General features: G+C 43.4%; 1 protein-coding gene and 1 long non-coding RNA gene across 10 annotated transcripts in view; one reads left to right on the forward strand and one right to left on the reverse strand.

Moving 5' to 3' along the window:
- Positions 1 to 25,917, reverse strand: part of C20H10orf143 (chromosome 20 C10orf143 homolog) — a 114,941-nt gene that overhangs the window by 80,829 nt on the left and 8,195 nt on the right. For 5 of the 8 annotated variants that reach the window (XR_008616120.1, XM_055080945.1, XM_055080944.1 and 2 more), the window contains exons 2-4: positions 10,770 to 10,919; positions 6,801 to 6,974; positions 6,640 to 6,702 (exon numbers count right to left, since the gene is read on the reverse strand). Coding sequence is in view for 6 of the 8 variants with exons in the window: in XM_055080945.1 (XP_054936920.1) it covers positions 6,640 to 6,702; positions 6,801 to 6,974; positions 10,770 to 10,919 (387 nt within the window). In the remaining 2 variants the exon portion in view is untranslated. The other 3 variants (XM_055080947.1, XM_055080948.1, XR_002891424.2) reach the window with 3 other exon arrangements.
- Positions 4,460 to 25,917, forward strand: part of LOC114484512 (uncharacterized) — a 28,460-nt gene continuing 7,002 nt past the window's right edge. The window contains exons 1-2 of one of the 2 annotated variants that reach the window (XR_003677526.1): positions 4,460 to 4,513; positions 6,619 to 6,726. This is a non-coding gene — a long non-coding RNA (uncharacterized lncRNA). Of the gene's footprint in view, positions 4,514 to 5,439; positions 5,512 to 6,618; positions 6,727 to 25,917 lie in introns of those variants that run through there. The other variant, XR_008616121.1, reaches the window with a different exon arrangement.

The raw sequence follows: 25,917 nt of genomic DNA on the forward strand, positions 1-25,917 counted from the left end.
ACGCGCAGGCTCAGCGGCCATGGCCCACGGGCCCAGCCGCTCCGCGGCATGTGGGATCCTCCCAAACCGGGGCGCGAACCCGGTTCCCCTGCATCGGCAGGCGGACGCGCAACCACTGCGCCACCAGGGAAGCCCCCCAGAATTGATTTTTGTGTGGGGTAGAGATCTAATTTTTTTTCCTCATTTGCGGATAGCCAATTGTCCTAGCACAATTTACAGAGTAACTGGTCATTCCCAGCTGACTTGTAACACATTGTCTGTAATATATCTGGCTGCCATATATGCATTGGAGCTACATTGTTTGGTCAACTGAAGCTCTCAATTTTATTCACTTGTCTATCTGTCTGCCCCTAGGCCAATAACACTGTCTTAATTACTACAGCTTTGTAATATATCTTGACATCTGATTGGTGATCTCCCTCACCTTGTTCTTCTTCAAAACTACCTGGCTACAAATGCCTTTCTTCAATTTTGGGAAATTCTCAGCCATTATTCTTTTCAAATCAGATCTTTTCAATATCTTCTTCTCTCCCATATTCTAAATTCCTTCCTTCTGGATTTCCTAATGAACCTTCTCATTCTTTCCTCTGACTGCTAATCACGCTTTTTATCTCTTTATCTCTCTTGCTGTATTTTGGATGATTTCCCCAGATAAATTTCCTAGTTCACTAATTCTGTCTTCAACTGTGTCTAACGTGAGAATTTTTTTTCACTTCAATGACTGTATCATTCATTTTTAGAAGTTATTTCTTTTTTTTTTAAACCTCCCAATTCCTTTTTCATACCATCCTTTTCTGCATCATGGCTCTATTTCTTTTTAAATCATTTTTTAAATTCTTAAAATATTTACCTTTATAGTGAACTTCAGGTTCTTCTATTAATTCAGATTCTTACAGGTTTGTATTCTCCTGTTTGTTAAGAGTTCCTGATGCCACTCCCCTACTCCACCCCCCAGCCCCACCAGGTACATCTGTTTACATAGTTTAAATCATTCTATTGTGATCTCATGCACAGTGCCAGCTGTTTTACCTCTGAATCCTGTATGCTCTGGATGGTGGAAGCATCCCGACAGGCGGATTCTGACTTTGCCACTAACCGAGGCTTTAAGGACTTTAATAGTCTGTGTCTATTTTTACGTTCATGCTTTAACTTTTGATTTTTGTAGCACTGAGACAGAATAAACTTGGAGCCCACACCCATGTACGGCCTGGTACTTTAACTTCTAATCCCCTTTTATGGTATAGGCAGATCTTCAAGGCAGAGAACTTTAGGCAAGGGTCCAAATTCTAGCTCCTACACTTCCACTGGCCAAAGTCTCATCCATCTCTGGACATCAGCATTCTAGCCCCCATGCCCTGGGCCCATTCTACGACCAAACCCAACAAAGGCCAAGACCTAACAACAACCACAAAGGAATATGTTTGTATCCACTGCTCTGCTTCTCTCTTTACTTATTATATAATTAACTATGTATCTAATGTTTTTATCTGTAGCAGGAAGGGATACATTTGCATTAGCTTAGTCTAACGTGCTTGTAGGACACCTAAATTGCATCTTTCTTAAAACACTATCTTTACTGGAAAAATCCATTTCACTGTCTCCTCATAGTATAACATTTTATTCCTAGAGAAAGAAGGTTTAGTTTTGTTCTTCTAGTCACCTGAAGGCTATCTGTTCCTTCAGAGCCTGGAAATGATCTCAACAACACAGTTAGAAATTTTTAAACTATTTTTTTTTCTGGCATCCATATTCAGAGAAAGCATTTACTATCAGAAGTTATATCCAAAGATTCTGTCAGCAGGTCTATGCAAACTCGTCTGTTTTGGGATTCACGTCTGGCTACACTGACACAGCCAAACTCCTCTCTTGGCCGGCTTGTTCTTCCACCGTTTGAATAATTCAGCCCTAGGTCTCAGCCTGGAAGCTCTCACCGTGTCTGGGAACGACGTCGGCAAAGACCCACCACCGCACGCTGTGCTCCTCAGAGGGTTAGAGCAGGGCGTCACTGTGCACAGTCCGCGAGTGTGCTGCCGCCACACGGGCTATGAGCACAGGACCAGCCAGGAGAGCGGGAAGAGGAGACGGCTGCGGAGTGGCTCCTGGGGCTGCCACCTCCCCATCAGCCACGGTGCATGGTGGGCCAGTCACTTAACCCCTGTGGACCTCATTTTCCTTAGCTGTAAGGTGACAGGGTTAGACCGGTGACCTCTGGGGTCCCTGACAGACCTCGGGGAAAATGCACAGAGTGCAATTTGATTCCTACAGGATGATCGATGAAATTCCCGTTGATCCCTCTATGACTGTGTTTCCTTCTCTCAGGACGTAAGAGTAAAGGACTCACGAGGAGTAACTGTTGCTGAAACAGGACACAAAGAGCAACCCACTGCACACAGATCTGTCTTCATCTACAGCACAGTGTTACATTCTCATCCCTGGCCCTTGCTCCTGCCTGACACCCGGGCCCAGGAGAAAGAGAGAATCCTGTTTACACCAGCTTCTGGGTCCATTCCGTTTCAGTGCAGTATTTACAGATGCTACAGATGCAGGAAGCAGTGGCTAATAAGACAGATAGGTAAATAAAATAAGGCAAATGTTTTAAAGGTCACCCATTTGGAGGTAAGAAGTAGTACATGGAAAAACATGTATCCATTCAGAATCAGAATAATCATCCCTGGGCGCCTCCTGCCACATCCCTACAGGGAAAGCGGAGCCCGGACAACAGCTGGGACGTGGCGCCCCGCCCCCCACGCCTACTCTCACGTCACCCGCCTCTCTTCTTCCCCTCCCCCAACACCCCTGTCTGGCAAAGGATTTCCACATCAAAAAGTGAGTAATATCGAAGCTTATTAAGGCTGCTCCCTTAGTATTTGCCCTCAACACTAACGAACAGGCTGTTATCCAAAATCAATCTGTTGGGGATTGGGAGCAGGGGGGTGTGGCCCCACAATACCAAAAACATCATGTCTTGCATGTTGGCTTTTATGTGGCAATTCACTACCAGCTTGGGTTAAAAACCCAACAACCCGAGATAAATGGAAGCAAAGGAATACCAGTGATGTGCAACATAAAAGGCCTATCTTTTTCAACTTAAGGCCCAGGTTCTCCACTCTGTGGGCACTCCTAAACGCCGAGCCTGCCGGGCAACCAGGACCCACAGGCCTACATTTAAAGCTGCAAGGCTTTTGTTTTCAGGAGGATTTGTCCACTGCTTAGATGATTAGCCCAGGTGGGGTCCAGTCAGAAAAGGGAAATCAATCTAGGTATTTCATACAGCGGGATGTGGGATTCAGCTTCACAAGTGCTGGAGGAGAAGAGAAGCCACGCAGGGGAAGGGAGGCAGATATTCCCCCAGTAGAAGCCCCACCCCCCTGCAGGCTGGGAGGACAAAGGGAGGAGATGGCGTGACAGCAGAGCCCTGGAGCCGGCTCCACCCAGCAGGAGCTGGGACCGTGGAGGGAGGGGCTGAGAGGCTGCCTCGGGCGGGGCAGGGGGAGGGAGCCATGCCCTGGGAGATGCAGGGGAGACGAGCGTGATGAACGGAGCTGAGAGAAAACAGACAAGTGACCGTCACGCGGACCCAATAAAGTCTGAAGGTGGCCCCTTCCCTGAGGAGCTGTAGAGCATCAGTTGCCAGGTGCCATTCAGAAAACGGGGTGCTGAAGACACAGCACCTCCCCGCAGCGAACATCTTAACTCCGTTCTTCCTGTAGTTTCCTGCCTGATAATGCCCACCCCCTTTCACGCATCTTCGTTTCGTTATCACGGAGAGCTCTCACAGCCTCACTAGGTTTCATTTAATGGGTAGAATCTCCAAGAAGCGCGTGATTTCCATGGCACACTTGGCTGCCATGGACCCCCGTGCCAGGCGGGCTGAGCCGACCGAGGAAGGAAGCTGGCTGCAAGGCGCGGCCCGGCCTTGGGACCACTCGTGGAAGGAAAGGAGCCTGCTAGAGACGGCGACCATCACCCTCTGCTCCTGGCCTTGCAGCCCGGACGGTGCAGCAGCGAGGGCAGCCCGCCCCGGGGTGGGGGGTGGACACCCCAAGTGACATAACACCACGTCCCACCACCACAACTGGGGGTGGCTTCACCCCACTTGTCCGTAACATGAGCAGGGTGACTCAGTTCTAAATAATAACGTGTACCAGGAGTTGAGCCTGAACAGTGATCACCCTAAGAAACTGTCAGCAACGACTGCAACAGTCATCCCCGCGACAGTGAGCTGGGACAGACCCAACAGGAGACTCGTGTGCCAGCCTGGAAAATGAGCTTGAGAAGGTCTACAGAAAAAGTCCTTGCATGCGTGAGCAACGACTCATGATAACAATACGGAAAAGCTTCGCGGGAGAAAGAGGACAGGAGCTCGGGCGGCGGGCTTAGCCAGCAGCCACGTGAGAGTTCAGAGCAGAGCCCATAGGATCAGCTGATACCCGCTGAGGTCAGAAATACACCAGAGAACTGGGAGGCAAAGGAGGTTTTCAAGGATAAGCACCAAACAAGCCGAGAAACACAGGTAAGTTTCCCGTTAGGGACTCCACACAAACTCCCCAACATAACCTCTGCTTCTCTCTGAGCCAAGGTCGCCATCCCGGGTCAGCTATGGGAACTGTGGGCCAGGACGGGGCGGGCTTGTGTGTGAAGTGGGGGGCACACTTGTGAATGGAGCTGTGTGTTTAATAAAGTCTTCTGAAATTTGGAATTGCTGCCCATCGGTGATTTACCGTTAAGCACTTCTCCCTGGGATCTTGCATTTCTAAAAATACTATTTGCTTTTTATTTAACACTGAGCCTTTTGATGTTCTAGAATACAAAAATAGTGTCTTATTATTTTAAAAGCTTAAGAGAGAAACTAGCCATATTATTAGAAAAAGAAGATATATGCAGCTATAGTCTGTTCAAATATCAAGAGGTGTGACTTTTCAAATTCACATTTCAATCTTTATTTACATAAGACTTTTAGAAGTAGTGGGTGTAAATATTAAATCACCCAAGCTTGGGTGAAATTTTATTGAAAATAACTACAAATAAAGGGAAACTGATTTTTTAAAGTCACTTTCTGAAATTTAGATGAAAAGAATATCGAGCATTAACGAAAAAATGATATATTTACATATCAATATAGGTTTTCTGTGCGCAGATTCATCTCCTAGGAAACATACAGAGGCAAGCTTGGGGAATTACAAAGGAAGGAAAACCCTAATCAAATAGGTACTGTTGTTCAAACAGAACATTAGCTTAAATGATCCAATCAGGTGCTTGGGCCAAATTTTTTTTTCTTTAAGCCCTTCGTGCCAGAAGACGACCTCTCAGAGCATGAAGAATCCACATTACGTTCCAACTGTTTGCCCAACAGATGGGGGATTTGAAAGATACATTCCATGGAAATGGGATAAGAACAAGGAAGGTCCTGGTTAGTCACCAGCATTAGTGCAATCAACCCATAATGGGGTCGTATTATCTACTCGAAATCCAGGGCATGTTTGGCAGTTACAGTGAATCAACCGGAATACAGTAAGTTCAAGTTGCTGGATCTTTGATTTCACCATTGTTCAGGATTACACCACAAAACGCAATATAACCTGCGGAAAGTTCCCGGAAGATAGAGGACAAAAAGTAGAGAAGCACATCAGGGCAGGTCTGCCACCAACATTTGTCTTCATATTTGACTGATGACGTCACAGAGTCAGAGGTTCGCGTTGGCGATAACTGACACAGTTCTAGGCCTCAGTTTAAAACAGAGTCATTGCCTCTATAAAACAGTCGCCTGCAATGCAGCACGTGAAGACTATAGTTTACTGACTCAGTCTTTTGCTTATCAAAAACAGCCATGTGTTTCTCTAAAGATCTTTAGGGGGCAATCCTGAAAATACTCACACAGACACACACACACACACACACACACACACACACACACACACACACACACACACACAGACTCCTGGTTTCTATGTGGAAACTAAACACAATTCTATCTTACTGCAATATGAAGACTGCAAATTTAAAATTGAAAAAAAAAAACAAAAAACAAAAACCAAGAATTACAGCAGTTTCAAACCTATTAACTCGTTTTTAGAACAAGTTCAGAATTAGTAACAAGGGTATCATGATGCTAACGGACATTTTACGATTTTCTGCCCAGCACAGGAGACTGAGAATCTGACTCTGGTCATGTTAAGACCTCCCTTTACTTTGAATTAATGGTGTGAATACTGTGTTTCTCCTTCTGAAATCTGTGGTTTGTGTGAAGTTTATGCAAACATGAAAGAAAAGCTTAAAGAGGGAAAAGAGAAAAAACAACGTTGATTCCTATTTGGATAAGTAAATGAGGTTAAGACTCTTCTCTAAGATGTACTCAAATAACCTCTATTTTAACCATATCCAGAGACCTGTTCCCTTCCCTGAACCTGTGTTTTAGAAAGAATTTAAAATGTATATTCAATTTCTATCTCCAGTCTGAAGCTGGAAACAAATTAGTTTGCAGCCGGGTAGAATGCTAAGAAAAGCTTATCTGCACCTTTTTATTCACATCCCTCATTCCTTAGAAATGTAACTGCTGCTTTTATGAACTTTGTTTTATGGATCTAATATTTAAGGCCAAATCTATCTTTTATGTCACAGCAAGAAGATTAATGCACTTACAGACTCCCCCGCAATGCATCTCGGGCAAGGCTGGGCCCAGCTCTTTCCACCGTCCTGAGGAACCTATTTAACAAATCACAGCCGCAGGTGAGTCAGAACGGTGGTTATTTACACTTTTCATTAGACATTTAAAGGCTGGTTTGGTGGGAGCAGAAACCTACCCCCACGCTTGGTCGCCCCTGGCCACCGTCTGGCCTCGGTGCAGGGAGGTAGCCTCTGGGCTGGGCATCTGGTGACTCGGGCTCCTCGCTGCCCCAGGATGCGGGCACACGCACCTTCACCTGGGGGCAGCCCCGCTCCTGCGCCACTGCTTCTAATCTCCTGCATGCCCGTTTCTGCAACAAACAAAATCTCACTTGAGATGGCCTCGGAAAGCACACAACACTCTAATTGAATTTGTTTTCTGAGAACCTCAGCTGCAAAGACAGACCCCCATGGAGCTGGGAAAGTTTATAGGACATTTGAGGAGATGACTTTAAACTTTATCTTTCGGGAATAAACACCATCAATTACACTTAACCTCATTATTTCTAGCACTGTCTGATATTTACTTAGCTTTACGGACTTAAAATAGTCATTTTAAACAATTTTGGCCGAAACTCTTGTAATAAACTATTGTGACTGGTTTATTGATATTGAAAATGTACAAAACCTATAAATTTTGTTCAAGAAACTAGTTAGACGCTTCAATACATTTTGCCTGGTATCAAGGCAAATACTTTCTTAACACAATACGAATAATTCACATGTGGATAATTCTTCGTCTTACTGACACTGAAGAGTAAACTAATTTTATTTATTTCCAAAGTTGCACACACAGCCCATAACTGAAAGTCAGCATTTGGCTTTTGCTTCCCCATGAACTAAAGATGAATTACAAAAGCAACCCTCCAATGCTAAAGGAAAACGGTTCACTCTCTAAGCGCGAAGACCGTGCACTTTGCGGGGTAACGATGTGTTCGGTGACACAGAGCCGAGGGTCAGGAGGTCCACCCCTTTGCCAGTGCCGGCATTCCGTCCTGGGTCCCTGGGCCAGCGGGTGGCCCTGCTGGTGGGCCGCCCCCACCTGAGTCAGAAAACAGCCTAGCACACGGGCGGCCCACACACCCTCTTCAGTCACTGGCAAGCCGTCGTCATGACTGGTGCCAAATCAGTTCATTATCTGTCCTATTATTTATTTATGGTTTTCTAAATTGACTTTTTAAACTTAATGGATGTATCTAATATACTGATGGAAACCTCCTACCATGGGTTTACAGTGCTAGTGTTACTCTTCCCTAACACGCTTTATTAAAACAGATACCCGAGGATGAAAATGGAAAACGTTGACATCTGAGCCTCTTACACCATTGAGAATAATGTCCTGGGTAAATAAAGTGTGGAATCCAGGCGGCTGAGACAAGGGCAGAGGCAGTCACCCCCCTCCCTACAGCTCTTCCTGAACACCGGGAAATACAGAAAGGTCGCAGTCACTTCTGCATTGAACCACACCCTGGGCACAACCTGAAAGCGGAGAACACTGACATCTGAGAATACGGCCAGGGAGAAAGAAAGGCCACCAAAGCCCAGCGCGGGGGCCCCTCTACTCCAGCCCACACCCCCAGCGCGGCTCCATGCTGAGCAAGGGCAGGAACAGAAGCTGTGAGCTGGATGGAGCGGGGACGCCGGTGAGGGTGTGAGTGACCTGCCCCCGGAAAGCCCGCCCAGACACGGCAGCCGTGGGGGGCGGGGGGCTGAGCCCCGGGGCACAGACTCGGGGCAGGGCCTCCAAAGTCCACACAGTGGACACAGATGCCAGTTTTTGTTTGTTTGTTTTTGCGGTACGTGGACCTCTCACTGTTGTGGCCTCTCCCGTTGCGGAGCACAGGCTCCGGACGCGCAGGCTCAGCGGCCATGGCTCACGGGCCCAGCCGCTCCGCGGCATGTGGGATCCTCCCGGACCGGGGCACAAACCCGTGTCCCCTGCATCGGCAGGCGGACTCTCAACCAACTGCGCCACCAGGGAAGACCCACAGACGCCATTTAAAGAGGCTCTCCTCCAAACTCACAGCTCCTGAGAGGGAAACAGGCAAATGAGTTGGGGGAGTGCCCCTTGGGTGCTGGGTGGTGAAAATGAGAAGGAGAAAGAGGGGAAGTTAGGGTCCTGCAAGCAAGGAGGACCACAATACCAGGAGCCTCACACCCTCCCCTGTCCATCACCAAAACAGACAGACAGACACCTGCTACACCTGGACACAGCCAAATTAACAGAAGAACTGCCATCAGACCAGCAATCTTTACAAAACACCCATTAACATAAAAATCCCTCCTGAAGAACAACCAGGAATCAAAAGAAGATTGTAATTCATGCAGTCTAAAAACATACTTAAACGCTCAAACAAACATTTGAAGATACGAAAAACCACCTTGAATTAGAAATGTAAAATGTAAAAACAGAAAGGGACAAAAGCAGGGAGAAACCAAGAGAGACTTGAATGAGTTCAGGAAAGTAATGGAAGGAAAAAGCACAATTATCTCAGAAATGAGGAATAAATTATAAAATGCACTAAGGAGAATAAATTCAAGTGAAAATTAATAAAGGGCACTAAAGATGGACAGGAGCACAACCAAGAGAAGGAAAAGAACATAAAGAAAAAAAAAGGGTAGGAAAGGAAGCAGTGGAAATGGAAGACAAAGAAGGAACAGTGTTCATAAATCAGAGTTCCGAAAAGAGGAAAACAAAATAATGGAGCAAAGCTAATGTTTAAAACTGTAACCTAAGAAAACTTCCCCAAAACAAAAAAAATGACTGAATCTTAAAATGAAAAGGCTCACAGGGCACCTGGGAAAATTAACCCAGAATGATCAACGCTGAGATATATCCTAATAAAACTAGGAGATTTCAAAGATAAAGATAAAATCCTCAAGGCCCCTGGGCATGCAGATCAATGAAAGTGCAAAGGAACTGGACTGGCATCAGGTTTTTCAAAACCAACATACAAGTAAGACGACAATGGAGAAACATTCTTTTCAATCTCAATGAAAGAAAATATGAAATAAGAATTTTAAATCCAGCAAGCTGTCCTTCAAATATCAAGATTACAGAAAAAGAGTTTCAACATACATGAATTTAGAGAATACTACACCCATCAGCCCTTCCTGAGGATTCTACGTGAAGGTAAGCTTTATCTCACCAAGTGATGACTGGGAAAATTCCAGCATAAGGATGTTTTTGTAAGCATTTGAAAGTATTTAGACGTACATCTCAGACTAAATTTAAAATAAAGGTGGGATTAGGTCGAAAGACTAATGTGCAAATATTAAATACTGACAAAGCAGAAATAATTCAACTAAAATATGAGAGATGAAGGGAGAGGGAAAGAGAAAAAATTCTGACTGTATAGGCCAATACTGTATAAGTGACAGGAGCATATTAAACTATCCCGGGAAAAAATTGATAAATCAGACAGTAAAGAGTTAAATGATAAAACCGATTACTAAGGACATTAAAATAGGTTTAAATACAAAAGTAATCACTAGAAAATACAAGTCCTCCTAAATCCAAAATAAAAATTCTCAATAAAAACGCAAAGAATACAGATTGCATGAAGAAATAGCAAATATAAGAAAATATAATTATGGAATATTATGATAGAGTTGCACACAAATAAATCAGTCATGTCAAATATTAATGAGCTTAACTCACCTATATTTAAAGAAAGGTTTCAAATTTGGTTCACAAAACAAGACCCAATTATATGCTGTATACAAGAGGCACACCTAAAATAAAATGATTTCGAAAGGCTAAAAATAAAAAGAATGGACAAACATATACCGGCAAATGAAAATAGAAAGAAGGAATAGACCAAGTAGATTTCAAGCCACAAAGCATTAAATACAACAGAGGACATATTTAATGCAAAAAGCCATAGTTCACAACAAAGACTTAATGCTCATGAACATCTATGCACCAAACAATATAACCACCACCTTTACGAAGCAAAGACTATACAGAGATAACAAGGAGACAAAATCATGCTAATCATAGGAGACTTAATACACCATCCTCAGTACAAGGCAGAGCAAGGGTTCCAAAAAGTAAGAAGAAGACAGAAGATCTTAATGGAGTTCTCAATCAAGGTAGACCTTACGGGGCTTCCCTGGTGGTGCAGTGGTTGAGAGTCCGCCTGCCGATGCAGGGCACACGGGTTCGTGCCCCGGTCCAGGAGTATCCCACGTGCCGCAGAGCGGCTGGGCCCGTGAGCCATGGCCGGTGAGCCTGCGCGTCCAGAGCCTGTGCTCTGCAATGGGAGAGGACACAACAGTGAGAGGCCTGCGTACCGAAAAAAAAGGTAGATCTTACGGATATGTACTGAACTTCATACCCTGATAACACAGAATCACATTCTTCTCAAGAACCTACAGCACATTCACAACAACTGATCATATATTAGGTCACAAAGGAAAAATCAATAATTTCCATGCAGTAGAAATACTGAAAACAACACTTTCTGATCACAATGCAATAAATCTATACATTATTAACAAAAACAAAAAACAGAAAGGCACATCCACCTGGATATTTTAAAACCTGATTATTGACTCCCAGACGAAAGAGGAAATATAACCTGAAAGCACAGAATTAAAAAAATAATTACAAGGAAAACATTACCTATCAGAATCTATGCAATGGATTTAAAGCAGTTATCAAAGAAAAATTCAATATACTAACATGTTACCAATAAAAATGAAAGAATAAAATTAATGAATTAATAAAATCTCAGCTCATAAAAACTAGAAAAAGAACAACACAGTAACCCAAAAGAAAACACAAGGAAGGAAATAATGGAGGGAAAAGCTGATTAATGAAGTAGAGGTTTTTCCATCAAAAAACAGTAGATCTAAATCCTAGGGATTTGCAGGTGGGGAGAGAGGAATTAACAAAACAGACAATCCACTGGCTAACTTAACCAAGAAAAAAAGGGGAGAAAGCACAAATACAGAAAATAAGAAAATGCACAAGGGAAATAAAATGAAACAGAAGAAATTTTAAAAATCATAAGAGACTATTTTGCAGATTTCTATGCAAATGAATTTGAAAATGTAGACAAAATGGATAACTTCCTAAGAAAATTCAGATGACAAAACCCGACCCCATCAGAGATAGGAAACTTAAACAGATGACTGCCGTAGAAAAAAAACCAGAAAGGGTTATGAGCAAGTACCCCACAAGAAGCACCAGGACCAGCTGGTTCCACAGGGGAATTCCACTAAACTTTCAAAGATCAGATCATTCCAGTGCACTACACAGAAATTATTCCAGAGCACCGAGAAGGAAGGAAACTTTCCAACTCCTTTTATGAAGCATGTATAACTCTGATAAATCAGAAACAGGACAAAGAAAGAAAACTGCAGACCAGTATCACTCATGAATTTCAATGCAAAAATATTACATAAGATATTAACAAATAGAATTAAATATTACATTAAGCAATCACATATCATGACCAAGTAGGATATTTTTCTAGAAACGAAAGTTGGGTTCAGTATTAGGAAATCCATTAATATCATTTACTGTATTAATAAAGCTAAGGAAAAAATAATTTAAAAAAATAATATCTCCATGGATGCTGAAAAATCCTTTGACAAAATTAAAACCCATTTATAAAAACAAAAAAAATAGGAATTGAGGGCTTCTCTGGTGGCGCAGTGGTGGAGAGTCCGCCTGCCGATGCAGGGGACACAGGTTTGTGCCCCAGTCCGGGAAGATCCCACATCCCACATCACGGAGCGGCTGGGCCCATGAGCCACAGCCACTGAGCCTGCGCGTCTGGAGCCTGTGCTGCGCAACAGGAGAGGCCACAGCAGTGAGAGGCCCATGTACCACAAAAAAAAAAAAAAAAAAAAAAATAGGAATTGAGTGTTATATTCTTAACATGAAAAAATATACATAGCTTAATCCTAAAGCCAGTATCTTATTTATTGGAAAAAGACTAGCAGCATTTCCACTAAGATCAGGAACAAAGCAAGAATGCCCAGTCTCCACTTCGGTTCACCATTGTCCTAGAGGTATTATGTTACCCAATAGAGTTACAGAATGGCCATCATCAAAAAGTCTACAAATAACAAATGCTGGAGGGGGTGTAGAGAAAAGGAAACCCTTGTACACTGTTGGTGGGAATGTAAATTGGTACAGCCGCTATGGAAAACATTATGGAGGTACCTTAAAAAAATAAAAAGGGAACTACCATATGACCCAGCAATTCCACTCATGGGTATATATCTGGAAAAAATGAAAACTCAAATTCAAAAGGATACACGCATCTCAATGTCCACAGCACCACATTTACAATAGCCAAGATATGGAAAGCAACCCAAGGGCCCATCAACAGACAACTGACGTAAGAAGATGTGGTGTATATACACAATGGAATATTACTCAGCCATAAAAAATATCGAAATATTGCCATTTGTAGGAGCACAGATGGACCCAGAGAATATTACGCTTAGTAAAGTAAGTCAGACAGAGAAAGACAGATACTGTATGACCTCACTTATATGTGGAATCTAAAAAAATATTACAAATGAATCTATATACAAAACAGAAACAGACCCACCAGATATAGAAAACAAATTATCAAAGGGGAGGGGGGGGAAAGTAGGAGTACTGGATTAACAGACACACACTACTGTGCTTAAAATAGGTAAGCAACAAGGATTTACTGTAGAGTACAAGATATTATACCCAATATCTTGTAATAACCTACAAAAGAATACAATCTGAAAAAAAAATTTCACAAGTACACCTGAAACTAACACAATATTGTAAATCAACTATACTTCAACGAGAAAAAAGAGGGGTAGTACTGGTGATAAACAGACAAACAGACCAATGGGACAGAAGTTCAGAAAGAAACCTGAATGTGTATGAAAATCTGGCATCTCGAGCCAGTGGGATAAAGATGGACTCTTTAATACATGGTGCTGGGACAACCGGGCAGCCATTTGGAAAAAGATAAAATACAATCTGTATCTCATACCACATACAAAAATAAACCTCAAATGGATTAGAGAGCTAAATGTAAAAAAGAAAAGAAACTATAATTCCTAGAAGAAAATGCGAATAGATGCTTCTTGAACCTTGGTGTAGGAAAGACTTTCTAACTATGACTCAAAATCCAGAGCAACAAAACAAAAATTGATAAATTTGACTATATAAAAATAAAAATGTCTGCAGGGCAGAACAAAACAAAGCCCTAAACAAAGTAAAGAGATAACTACAAGTTGGAGGGAACTATTTACAGCATACGCCACAAGAGAAGAGCTAATAACCCTAATACATGAAACTCTCATAAAAATTGAGGGACAAAGAACCAGAAACCCAAGAGAAAAATGGGAAAAAAGACATGAACAGACAGCTGATGAACAAAGTTATAAAAATGGCCTCCAAACACGGGAAAAGCTCAAACTCACTTATATTTACAGAAGTGAAAATTAAGACAATATCAAGATACCACTGTCATCTATCAGGCTGGCAAAATTTTTAAAGTGTGATGCAGCCTCTGTTGGTGAGGCTGTAGGAAACAGGCACATTGCTGACGGGAATGCAAACTCTGCAGGGAAATTTGGCGGTACGTAACAAAGCTCATCCACACTTTTTAACTCAGAAACTACACCTCTAGGAATCTACCCTCCAGGCACAGCAACAACGGTGTGAAAAGTAAAAACTGCACAGGGTTATTCATGGCAGCACTGGTTAAAGCGCAAGGTATTGGAAACAACCTAGATGGAGAGTGGCTGGACAAACATGGTACTCTCCAGGCAGTGGAGCGCCATGCAGCGGTAAAAAGGAGGAGGGTCCCTGGCTTGCAGTGATTTCCATGATATACCGTGAAGTAAAAAGACAGCCTGCAAAAGAATATCTATAATCTGCTATCCTGCATGTAAGAAAGAAGGGGCTATAAGCCATTATACTCCTCTCTGCTCATCTGTGCAGAAGAAATTCTGGGAGGATATGTGAGAAGCCAAAGAGAGTGGGCGGAATGGGCTGGCCAGAGGGGGCGGGGCACCAGCGATGCGGCGGGAGCCCCACCCTGCTGAGCTTGTTCTTGGGTAGCTCTGAGACTTAGAACCGTAGTAACATTTCACGTGCCCAAACAGTAAGTTTGAAATTTAAATCAAAAAGCATGTCAGAGAGAGGGGACCCAAATGGAACACAAACAATAACAAATGAACAGAACTGTATTACAAAAGAATAACACAGTCACTGAAGGACAGAACCATCCTGAGTAAACCTGGAAAATACTATTCTGACTAGAAACTTAAAAGGCTAATGACAGACAAAAACAGCCCATTAGAAATTATGGAAATGAAAAGTATAGTTATGGAAAAACTCAGTAGATCACTAAACAGTGAGTCACTGATGAAAAATAATCAACTATGAGACAGAACCAAAAAAATTACCTGGACCGCAGCACAGAGTCAGAGACACAAAAAACTAGGAAAACCAGTAAAGGGGAATGAAGGTAGATTGAGAAGATCCAACACACATACATCCTCCAGATTTGGAGGGTTAAAATAAACAAATGATAGTGAGGCAATATTGGAACTAATGACAGAATTTTTCAGAACCAAGGCATGAAATGAATTAGATTTGAAAATCCAACCAAACGCCACACAGGATTGACAGAAAAAGACCCCATATCCAGACATATCACAATGTAACTGCAGAACATCAAGGATAAAGAGAAAAGCAAATAGGCCACCTCTTTAAAAGTACCTCTTTTAAAGTTAAGAGGCTGTGTGCAATTACTGACTCTAGTTAGTAAATCTGTTTCTCGCAGGGTTACCAGTTTTGAAGCTTTATTGGCATACTAGGATTGAATAAATAGGTAAATATATTGTCAATAATGAGAGCCAGGTTTCTATTAATGAAGAAAAATTACAAATAAAGAAAGGGAGAAGGCTACAATGAACCCAGGGGTGCTGGATTAGAAATGGAATTATTAGTATGAATGCACAGTTTTTAATACATATCCAGATAGATACACAGAAATATACATAGATGTGTGTATATATATGTAAATACAAATATATATACATTTACACACATATATAAAATATGGATTTTATAATGTATACATTATAAATATGTATATAATATATACATTTCCTAGCTATGTCTGCTGAGAACAATGGCATCCTAGCAGCAAGACTACACCTAAGCCCCTAGATACTGGTTTCTAAATATCATTCTCCCATTAAAGGAATCTGGGCTCCATGGAAAGTGGTTGATTCAGGGATGGAGCAAGGAAAATATAAGCTGAGCCTTAAACATTTTCTGGCACCCAAAATAAGAAAGAGTTGTGGTTTTTTTTAAAGGACAAGGGCACATCAAAAAAAAAAAAAATAGCACCAACCTGAAGGAGTTCCTAATGGCCAAAGCTGAAACAGCTCAAGCAATAAAATAAATAACAATAGCAGTGGATTGTAATCCACAGAATAAATACCTGTGAGGCTAACCAAAACATAAATAATTGAATAATTGGGGGAGAAAGGATAGTTCTTCCTTGCAGATGAATTCTAATTAATAAGTGTAACATGAATGAGGGAAAGACAAAATCATCATTAAGTATATACCACAGTGAAAAATATTTCAGGCAAGATTTACTAATAGATGCTAAATCAGTAGGCAAAGGTTTAAGGAGAAGTAGGATATAGCACAGTCTCGAAGTATCTCCCCCAAGGTATGTATTAATTACGAAGAGAAAACCAGTAACTTTACAGGGGATGAAACCACCTTCATCCAGAGATAGAACGAAGGTTAATATCACCGGTAATGAGACATCCTGACATCATGGACCCCCGATGGGATGCGCTAAGAAAGTGTAACATCACCTCTGTGATATTCGTGCCCGAAAATGCACGGCCTCAACCTCATGACAGAAAATGATGGACAACCCAAATTGAGTGACGTTCTTCTGCAAGATAACTGACCACTGCTCCTTAAAAGTGCCAAGGTCGGGACTTCCCTGGTGGCACAGTGGTTAAGAATCCTCCTGCCAATGCAGGGGACACGGGTTCGAGCCCTGGTCCGGGAAGATCCCACATGCCGCGGTGCAACTAAGCCTGTGCACCACAACTACTGAGGCTGAGCTCTAGAGCCCGCAAGCCACAACTACTGAGCCCGTGTGCCACAACTACTGAAGCCCACGCACCTAGAGCCCGTGTCCCACAAGAGAAACCACCACAATGAGAAGCCCACGCACACAAGAGTACCCCACTCGCCGCAACTAGACAAAGCCCACGCGCAGCAACGAAGATCCAACACAGCCAAAAATAAATAAATTTACTAAAAAAAAAAAAAAAAAAAAAAAAAAAAAAGTGCCAAGGTCAGGAAAGACTGAGGAAGCCTCAGAGACTGGAAGAGTCTAAGCAAGCACCATGACTAAGTGCAATGCGGGGTCCTGGATTAGATCCAGGAACAGAAAAAGGATGTTAGTGGGAAAACAGGTGAAACTGGAATAAGGTCTGTAGTTTGGTTAATCGTCCGCACCAATGTGAACTTCACGGTTTGCTAATTGTACTACGATTACGTACGCTGTTTAGGTGAAGGGTGTTCATGAATTCTCTATATTTGGTGTTTTTTCCCCCCCAACCTTTCTGTAAGTCTAAAACTATCCGGAAATAAAATTTTTTAAATGAAGGTAAGAAAGTCTCTCGTACCCGCTGTGGCATGTATGCCACACTTGTAGAAATACGGATGCAAGCCAAATCGCCTTCCCACAGCCCGCTAATTCTAATTTTTCCCTCTTGAGCAACATAAAATAAACAATGACAGGTGTATAAGATAAAAATCCTTTCCGATGTGTGAAGACAGCTCTCAGGTACTTTTGAGGCTATTCTCTCCAGTCAAACTTTCCCACTGCCTTTCACTATCCCGTATCTGAGGTTTTCCACAATCTTCCTATGCTAGACACGCTGCCCTGGAGCTCCTAAATCAAGATCCCTCTTAAAACGAACCATGCAAAACACTTGCAATGCCCTGTCGCCACCCACAGAGGAGAGCCGCGTCCCCACCTCCCCGGCTCGGCCCTGAGCCTGCGGGGAAGAAACCCCTGCCAGCCGAGCGGTCCCGGGACCACGGCATCGGGTCCACGCGAGGCCGGCGCCCCCAGCTCCGCGTCTCCTCCACAGGAAGCACCGTCCCGTTGCTGGTGCCCACTGAGTGTCCTTGTTCTTCTTTAAATTCAACTGCAGGCTCTGCTACGTGCCCTTGTTAAGTGTCATTTGATTTCCATGATGTTTTCTAGTGTATCAAAGTACTGCCAAATACTGCCGTAATCATGCCGATTGCCTTCGTGACTGGAAAGGACACCGCCTTCTGTGTCCCACCTGAGTCGATCAAAGTGCTGAAGAAGATCAAGGACCTAGATCTCCGGTTACTCAGGATCTGCTCAACCTTCACACTGCAAAAAGAGGCATGAGGTGTAAAAGGGATTTATTGTCAAGCTCCAATCATCTGGGCAGGGCTTCCCTGGCGGTCCGGTTGTTAAGATGCCGCGCTTGCACTGCAGGGCCGCAGGTTCCATCCCTGGTCAGGGAACCAGGACACCGCGTGCTGCGCGAGACGGCGGAAAAAACATCGGGGCAAAGGGAAGAAGTGGAGATACTGAAGTGCCCGTGCCATCTTACACACAGGCTGCGACTTTCCCGTCAGTAACATCACAGGCTGGTAACTGCAGTATTATTGTCTCCCTCGCTCCTTCCTAACACCACTTGCCAAAAAGGAAAGCAAAGGGGCGTGGGTGGGTGACTGCGGCCGCAAGCCATACTTTCTGAATGGAGTCTACACACTCTGGAGCTACACTCTAAACTCTTCCTCTCTGGGGTCTAATAACATCTGGCACAGTAAGGTCAGCAGACCTGGGACAACAGCCGGCAACAAGCTGACACTCCTCGCGGCGCTCAGGTGGCTGGGGCTGGGTCCCCAAATCCCAGGGCAGGGGAAAGGGGGAGGCCACACTGACATTCGGCAAGGGCTGTGCTCCTCTAGGGAATGTGGGGATCACCTGCTTGGTGGCCCTCAGCCAGCTGAGGGGATTAAATTATTCATGTTTTCTGCCATTTACTGTGGATTGTTGAAAGCTGGCCGCATACGATACTGATCCGTATCATTTACTCGGGAAATATTCCAGTTATCGTGGATTGGCCTGGACCAGAGGAAGACGAAGGCTGCAGAGGCATTTAACTCCAGGATGCTTGTGCTGCATGGCCTGCTCTCTTCCACTCCCTCCTAGAGAGGCTCTGTCAGCCTTCATAAAGGCAGATGAAGATTTACCACCCAAATAAAAGAGTCTTGCTCTGTATAAACAAAATTAAAATCCTGAGTATACACAAAGACCCCATTACTTAATAATTGAAGAAGATCTACCAAACAGCAACCTCGCCAGAGAGGAGTTGAAACAGGAACATGGTTGAGTAAGAGAAGACACTTGATAAGATGCATAAATTAAAACATAAAAGATGTATCATGTTCCCACAATGATGGGACACACAGCTGGCAGGTCTGGGAAAGACAAGCTCCCCTCCGTTGAGAAGGCAGGTCATGCCTTTGCTGCCGGGACTCTTTCCTTTACTGGAAGTGATGGGGCCCTGGCAAGCTTGGTGAGTGGGGTGAACAGGAGGTGGGGTAAAGGTTTCATGAGCTGGCAGAAACGGAGTGCAGAGCCCTGGCTCGTAGAAACCAGACGGGGGCTGTTCTCGTGATGCGCCCGGGCACACACGGGTGAGCCAGAAACAGGGAGCACACAGAGCACCGTCCAGCCCGGCTCTGTCGAGAGCCAGCTCTGCCCTGGACTGAACCCAGACGTGCGGCCACCTCTGGAAACCCATTTCTCGACTCTGTGCTCGAGAAGGATGTGGAGGATAAAGACGCCAACTTCCCTGAACCCTGACAGAAACACAGCGTGTATCCTCTTCAGTCAGCACAGCAAGAAAGTGGCACGCTCTTAAAAACCTTAAGTTAAGCATATATAATACATATGCTAATATATGTCAAGCATACTGAAGTTAGAATGCCAGTGTAAATCATTAGAAGTTGGTAATGCAATTAAAGGTAATTCTCTACACACACACACACAATAATCTCAACTTTCATTTCAAAGGTATTTTAAGGATTTTTATTGACTAATGGAGATTATTCTAAAGATCATTTGTATTATAAATGTGTGATGCTGGTTAACTGAGTTCTAGTTATCAGAAAATTTGCTGAGTGAGTTTTTTATAGGTTACTTTTAACTCTATCGTAGTAAAGAAAGTTTACTTTTTCCGGAATAGCTGACGCAGACGTCCATCAGCTCTGATACAGAACCGGTAGTGCTTATGAACAGGATTAATAAGGCCTACAGACTGTCGTTGAGAAAGAAAGCGTGTTTCCATCAAGCAGAGATTCCCTCTCAGTGACACTTGGAAACAACCTTCTGCTCTTGGGGAGGGGCTGCTTTCTGCGGCACAGAGCAAACTACAGAAAACACCAGAAGCTAGGGTCCCTACTCTCAACCCCATGTTGTCAGGGCATCCCAGGACTTCAGCCACGTGGACCGTAACATCGAGATGCTGCGCTTCCCTCAGCTGCCCTTTCCAGCAGACTCCTCACCTTACCGGGCACGGGCTTGCATCCACGCCCTGGACCAAGTCTAGCTTGGCAAAGAGAATGCATCACCTCCTGATGAGGAGATGAACGAGGTTAAGCCTCGGGCAGGAGTGAGAGCTGGTTCTCTAGAGGAAGGTAGTGGAGGAGAGTGAAGAAAAACCACTCTTTACTTCCAATTAAAAGACAAATGCACACTCTAGGCTGAGGATTAATTCTGTTTGCATGGTTTACCAAGGGCACTATAACCCTAAATTGTAAAAATCTACTCACCACAGGTGGAGTCTAGTAACCGTCCCTGCAATGATAAAAAACTACAGCTTGGAGTGTTTCTACATGCGTTCTTTTTGTTTTTTGGGTTTTTTTGGCTGCTTTGGGTCTTCGTTGCTGCGTGTGGGCTTTCTCTAGTTGCGGCGAGCGGGTCGTTGTGGCGCACGGGCTTCTCACTGTCGTGGCTTCTCTTGTTACGGAGCACGGGCTTTAGGTGCATGGGCTTCAGTAGGTGTGGCGCACGGGCTTAGTTGCTCCATGGCACGTGGGATAGAACTCGGGTCCGGGAAGGGTTCTATCTGCATTGGCAGGTGGATTCTTAACCACTGCGCCACCAGGGAAGTCCGTGCATTTGTTATTTCAATAACAAACAAAAATTCTGCGACGTAGAAAGGATAGGGAATTTTATTTCTATGAAGTCCACAAACCTCAGGTAACTTGCCTGGTGATTGGAGATGGCAGAGCTGGGGCTCAGTGTGCATTCATTCTAACTGGGGAGACAAGACTGAAACATACACTAAAGCAACACTAAAAACTTTACAATAATGTATGAAAAATATTTCAAAATTTAACATAAAGCTATAGTAATCAAGATAGTGTGGTAATGGCACAGGGATACACATAACAGATCAATGAAATGGAATTGAGAGTCCAGAATAAACCCTTCCATTTATGGTCAATTAACTTTTGACAAGAGTGCCAAGACAATTCAATGGAGAAAGAAGAGTCTTTATAAGAAATGGTGCTGGTGTAATTCTATATTCATACGCACAAAGAGAAACACAGGGCCCTATCATTTACCACACACAAAGATGAACTCAAAATGGATCAGAGAGCTAAATGTCAGAACTAAAAAGTATTAAATTTTTAGAGGAGAACATAGGAGAATATCTCTGTGATCTTTGGTTAGGCAAAGATTTTTTTAGATATGACAGCAAAAGCATGACTTGTAAAAGAAACAAATTGATAAACTGGATTTGATCAATATCGAAAACTTTGGGGCTTCAAAAGACACCATTAAGAAAGTAAAAAGACAAGCCACATTCTTGGAGAAACTGTTTACATACCATACACACGTTAAAGGAATTGTCTCCAGAATATATAAAGAAGTCTTTCAACTCCACAAGAAGACAACACAATTTTGTTTGTTTGTTTTTTCGGTACACGGGCCTCCCACCACTGCGGCCTCTCCCGTTGCGGAGCACAGGCTCCGGACACGCAGGCTCAGCGGCCATGGCTCACGGACCCAGCCGCTCCGCGGCATGCGGGATCCTCCCGGAACGGGGCACGAACCCCCGTCCCCTGCATCGGCAGGCGGACTCCCAACCACTGCGCCATCAGGGAAGCCCCAACACAATTTTTTAAACGGGCAAAGGATCTGAATAGTAATTCTGCCAACAAAGACATACATATGGTCAATAAGTACCTGAAAAGATGTTCAACATTATTAGTCATTAGAAAAAGGCAAATCAAAACCACAATGGGATACCACTTCCCACCCAGTTAGAATGATTATAATCCAAACAAGTGTTGGCAAGGATGTGGAGAAAATGGGACACTCATTTGTTGCCAGTGGGAATTTAAACGGTGCAGCTGCTTTACAAAGCAGTTTGGTGATTCCTCAAAATGTTAAGCGCAGAGTTAGCTGACAACCCAGCAATTCCACAGCTAGGTACCCACCCAAGAGAGATGAAAACATATGTCCACACAAAAACTCGGTCATGAATGTTCACAGCAGCTTTACTTATAAAATCCCAAAAGTGCAAACAACCTGAATGTCCATCAAATGAGAAATGGTGAAATAAAATGTGGTATTATCTATACAATGCAATATTATTTAGAAACAAGATGGAATAAAATACTGATATATGCTTCAATATGGATGAACCTTAAAAACATTATTACGCTAAGTGAAAGAAGCCAGTCACAAGAGACCAAATATTGTGTGATTCCACGTGTATGAATTGGCCAGAGCAGGCAAATCAAGAGACAGAGCTGGGGGGGTGGGGGTAGCTGCTAACGTGTACCAGGTTTCTTTGTGGGTGATGAAAATGTTCTGAAATTAGATTATGATGATGTCTACATAACCCTGTACGTACACTAAAACCACGGATCCGTGCACTTTAACAGACTGGACTTAACAGTATATAAATTTGCAATATTGTGATTTATAAGAAATATCTATATGGTCATTCAGGTGACCAAAATGTATTTTTCAGATATATTTGGTCTTTGTCCATGGTTCCTGGATCACAGCTCCCAAAACCCTTGGAATTTGCCAAGCGATTAGAGAAATGTGAGTGTTCTCTGTCATAATATGTGGTCTCTAGTCCTCAGTTTCTGAAACCACTTCACAGCCATAAAGGTGAAGTGGGTGTCTCGTTATTCATAACAAGCCCCGTTCCACCGACTGGGTTTATGCTAATGAAGTGACTTTGGAAAAGCACTTGGGGGGCGGGGGGACTTGCTGCCTGAGGAACAAGGTAGAAAACTAGATGGATGAACTTTCAGTCCCACCCCCTGATTTCCGGGGAGGGGAGAGGGGACAGAGGCAGTGTTCAGTCATGCGTACATAACAAAGCCGCCACAAAACCCAGAAGGACGGGGTTCGGAGAGCTTCCAGGATGGGGAACCAGACGCTTCCACAACCAGTGTGCCAGGCCCCAAGCTCCAGGAAGACAGAACCTCCTTTGTTCAGGAACTCATCCTCTGTGTCTCTCCATCTGGCTGTTGATTCGTATCCTTCAATGTCCTTTTACAATAAATTGGTAATCTAGTGAGTAAACGGGCTTCCTGAGTTCTATGAGCTGCTTTAGGAAGTGAATTGAATCTAAAGAGGGGGTCGTGGGAACCTCTGATTTATAGCCAGTTGGTAACAACCTGAGCTTTCGACGGGCATCTGAAGCGCAGGGCAGCCTTGGGGGACTGAGCCCTTTACCTGTGGGATCTGATGCTGTCCCTGGGTAGTTAGTGTCAGGACTGAGCTGAATCCCTGGACATCCTACTGGTGTCCAAGAACTGCTGTGGGCAAGCCTCTCCCCCAACACACACACACACTGGAACTGGGTCCAGGAACCCATTTAAAATTATACATAAATAAAGCTATTTTTTTAATGGGCAAAAAAACTGAATAGACAGTCCACCAAGAAAGATATAAATGATTAATAAACACATAAAAAGATCTTCAACATCGTTCGTCATTAGGGAAATGCAAATTTATATTGCTGTGAATACCTAACTTCCCACCTACGAGGATAACTATAATCGAACCGACAGACACCATGAGGATGTGGGCAAACCAGAACACTCACAGGATGCCAGTGGAGGTGCAAAATGCTACTGCCGCTTTGGGAAACAGTTTGGCGGTTTCTAGGAAGTTTAACATAAATTTACCATTGGAACCAGCCATTCCCGTCAGGGACATCTATCTAGCAGAAATGAAAAGTTATGTCCACACAATGATCTCTATGTGACCCTTCTGAGTTCTCAGCACTATGCATAATAGCCAAAAAGGAAAAACAGCCCCAATGTCCATCCGCTGATGAATAAACAAAATGTAGTATATCTATACAATGGAATATTATTTAGCAATAAAAAAACAATATACTAATATATGCTTCATCATGGATGAACCGCAAAAAACATTATAAGAGTGAAAGAAGTCAGCTGCAAAACCACACACTGTATGATTCTGTTTACATGAAATGTCCAGAAAAGGCAAATCTAGAGAAACAGAAAGTAGATCAGCACTTGACTAGAACTGGGGGTGGGAATGGGAGTGACTGCAAACGGGCACAAGAGCTCTTTCTGAGGTGAAGCAAACAGTCTAAAGCTGGGTGGTGATGGTTGCACAATTAAAGTGACGAAAAATCAATTCATTGTACACTTAATATTTTAAAAACCCTAATCAACGTGGTCTTGATGATAAGCGCAAAAGGGAAATCCGATAAGTCAAGGACCACAGGCATGGTCCTGAAGGGGAACACTGCACTCAGCTGATTTATAATTTTCCCTAAATAAATGATGCTTTGAAAATATCAACAATTTTATGCATCAATGTAATCCTCCCTTCATTTCTTTTCAGTTAAACACACATACACACATGCTCTTCCACGTTAAGCAGTCACAAAGTAGGTGCTGAACACCTACTGGGTGCCTCGCTTGGTTCTGGGCACCTGGTAATTAGAGAAGCAGACGCCAGGTCATGGTCCTCCCTGGGTCACTGCTGAACACAACAGACACCTAAAGGGGCCCAAACCATGGAAAACTACCTCTTGACTGGCCTAACCTCATTTTGACTTTTCTGTGTCATGTACAAAGAAATCTGCTGAAAACTAGAAATGATTGAGGCTATGTGTAGCTGGCAGTATGAGTATTTGTATTAGAGTTATAACTGGAGGTGAATTATGATTGATAAATTTCCTTTTTCAAGATGGGAGGATGGCTGAATACAATTAAACTGAGTAGACCAGACAATATGAAGTAGCTCAACAGATGATTTCTAACCTAAAAGACAGGTGAGAGAAATAAATAACTTGTTTTTTGAGGAGTGGGTTACAATTATTTAGAATGAAAAGAGTGGCCACAGAAAGGCAAAACAAAAGGGCTTTGTCAGGGGTCCACATCATCAGCTACTATTCATTAGGTTTTTTTGGTTTGTTTTTTTTTTTAAATTTATTTTTGGCTGGGTTGGGCCTTCGTTGCTGCACGTGGGCTTTCTCTAGTTGCGGTGAGCAGGGTCTATTCTTCGTTGCAGTGCGTGGGCTTCTCACTGCAGTGGCTTTTCTTGTTGCAGAGCATGGGCTCTAGGCACGTGGGATTCAGCAGTTGCGGCACGTGGGCTCAGTAGTTGTGGCTTGTGGGCTCTAGAACACAGGCTTAGTAGTTGTGGTGCATGGGCTTAGTTGCTCCGTGGCATGTGGGATCTTCCCGGACCAGAGCTCAAACCCGTGTCCCCTGCATTGGCAGGCAGATTCTTAACCACTGCGCCACCAGGGAAGTCCCTGTTCATTAGATTTTCACAGTGGGGATCTCATTCAGCAGATGAGCCAGAAAACCTACATCCTACAGGACGAAACAAGCAAATTTAACTCTGAATTTTCTCACTTTGTATGTTCAACCCCATAGGATAACTTGGATGGAGTTAAAGCCATCAATATGTCTAAGTGGTTTTGCCTACAAGGACTACTAGCTTTACTGGATAACTTTTCAAGTGTTAGCAAAGGTAGATCTAAAAGTTATCCAGAGAAAGAGTGGATATAAAATATCCTCAGCCCTCTAATTTAGGGGCAGCTATTCATAATACCAAGAATTGGTGAAAATGGCAGATTGGAATTTTACAATTTACTCACATCTAAATTTCAACAGCTGCATCAAAA

This window comes from Physeter macrocephalus, chromosome 20 (genome assembly GCF_002837175.3).
Source record: "Physeter macrocephalus isolate SW-GA chromosome 20, ASM283717v5, whole genome shotgun sequence".
NCBI lineage: Eukaryota > Metazoa > Chordata > Mammalia > Artiodactyla > Physeteridae > Physeter > Physeter macrocephalus.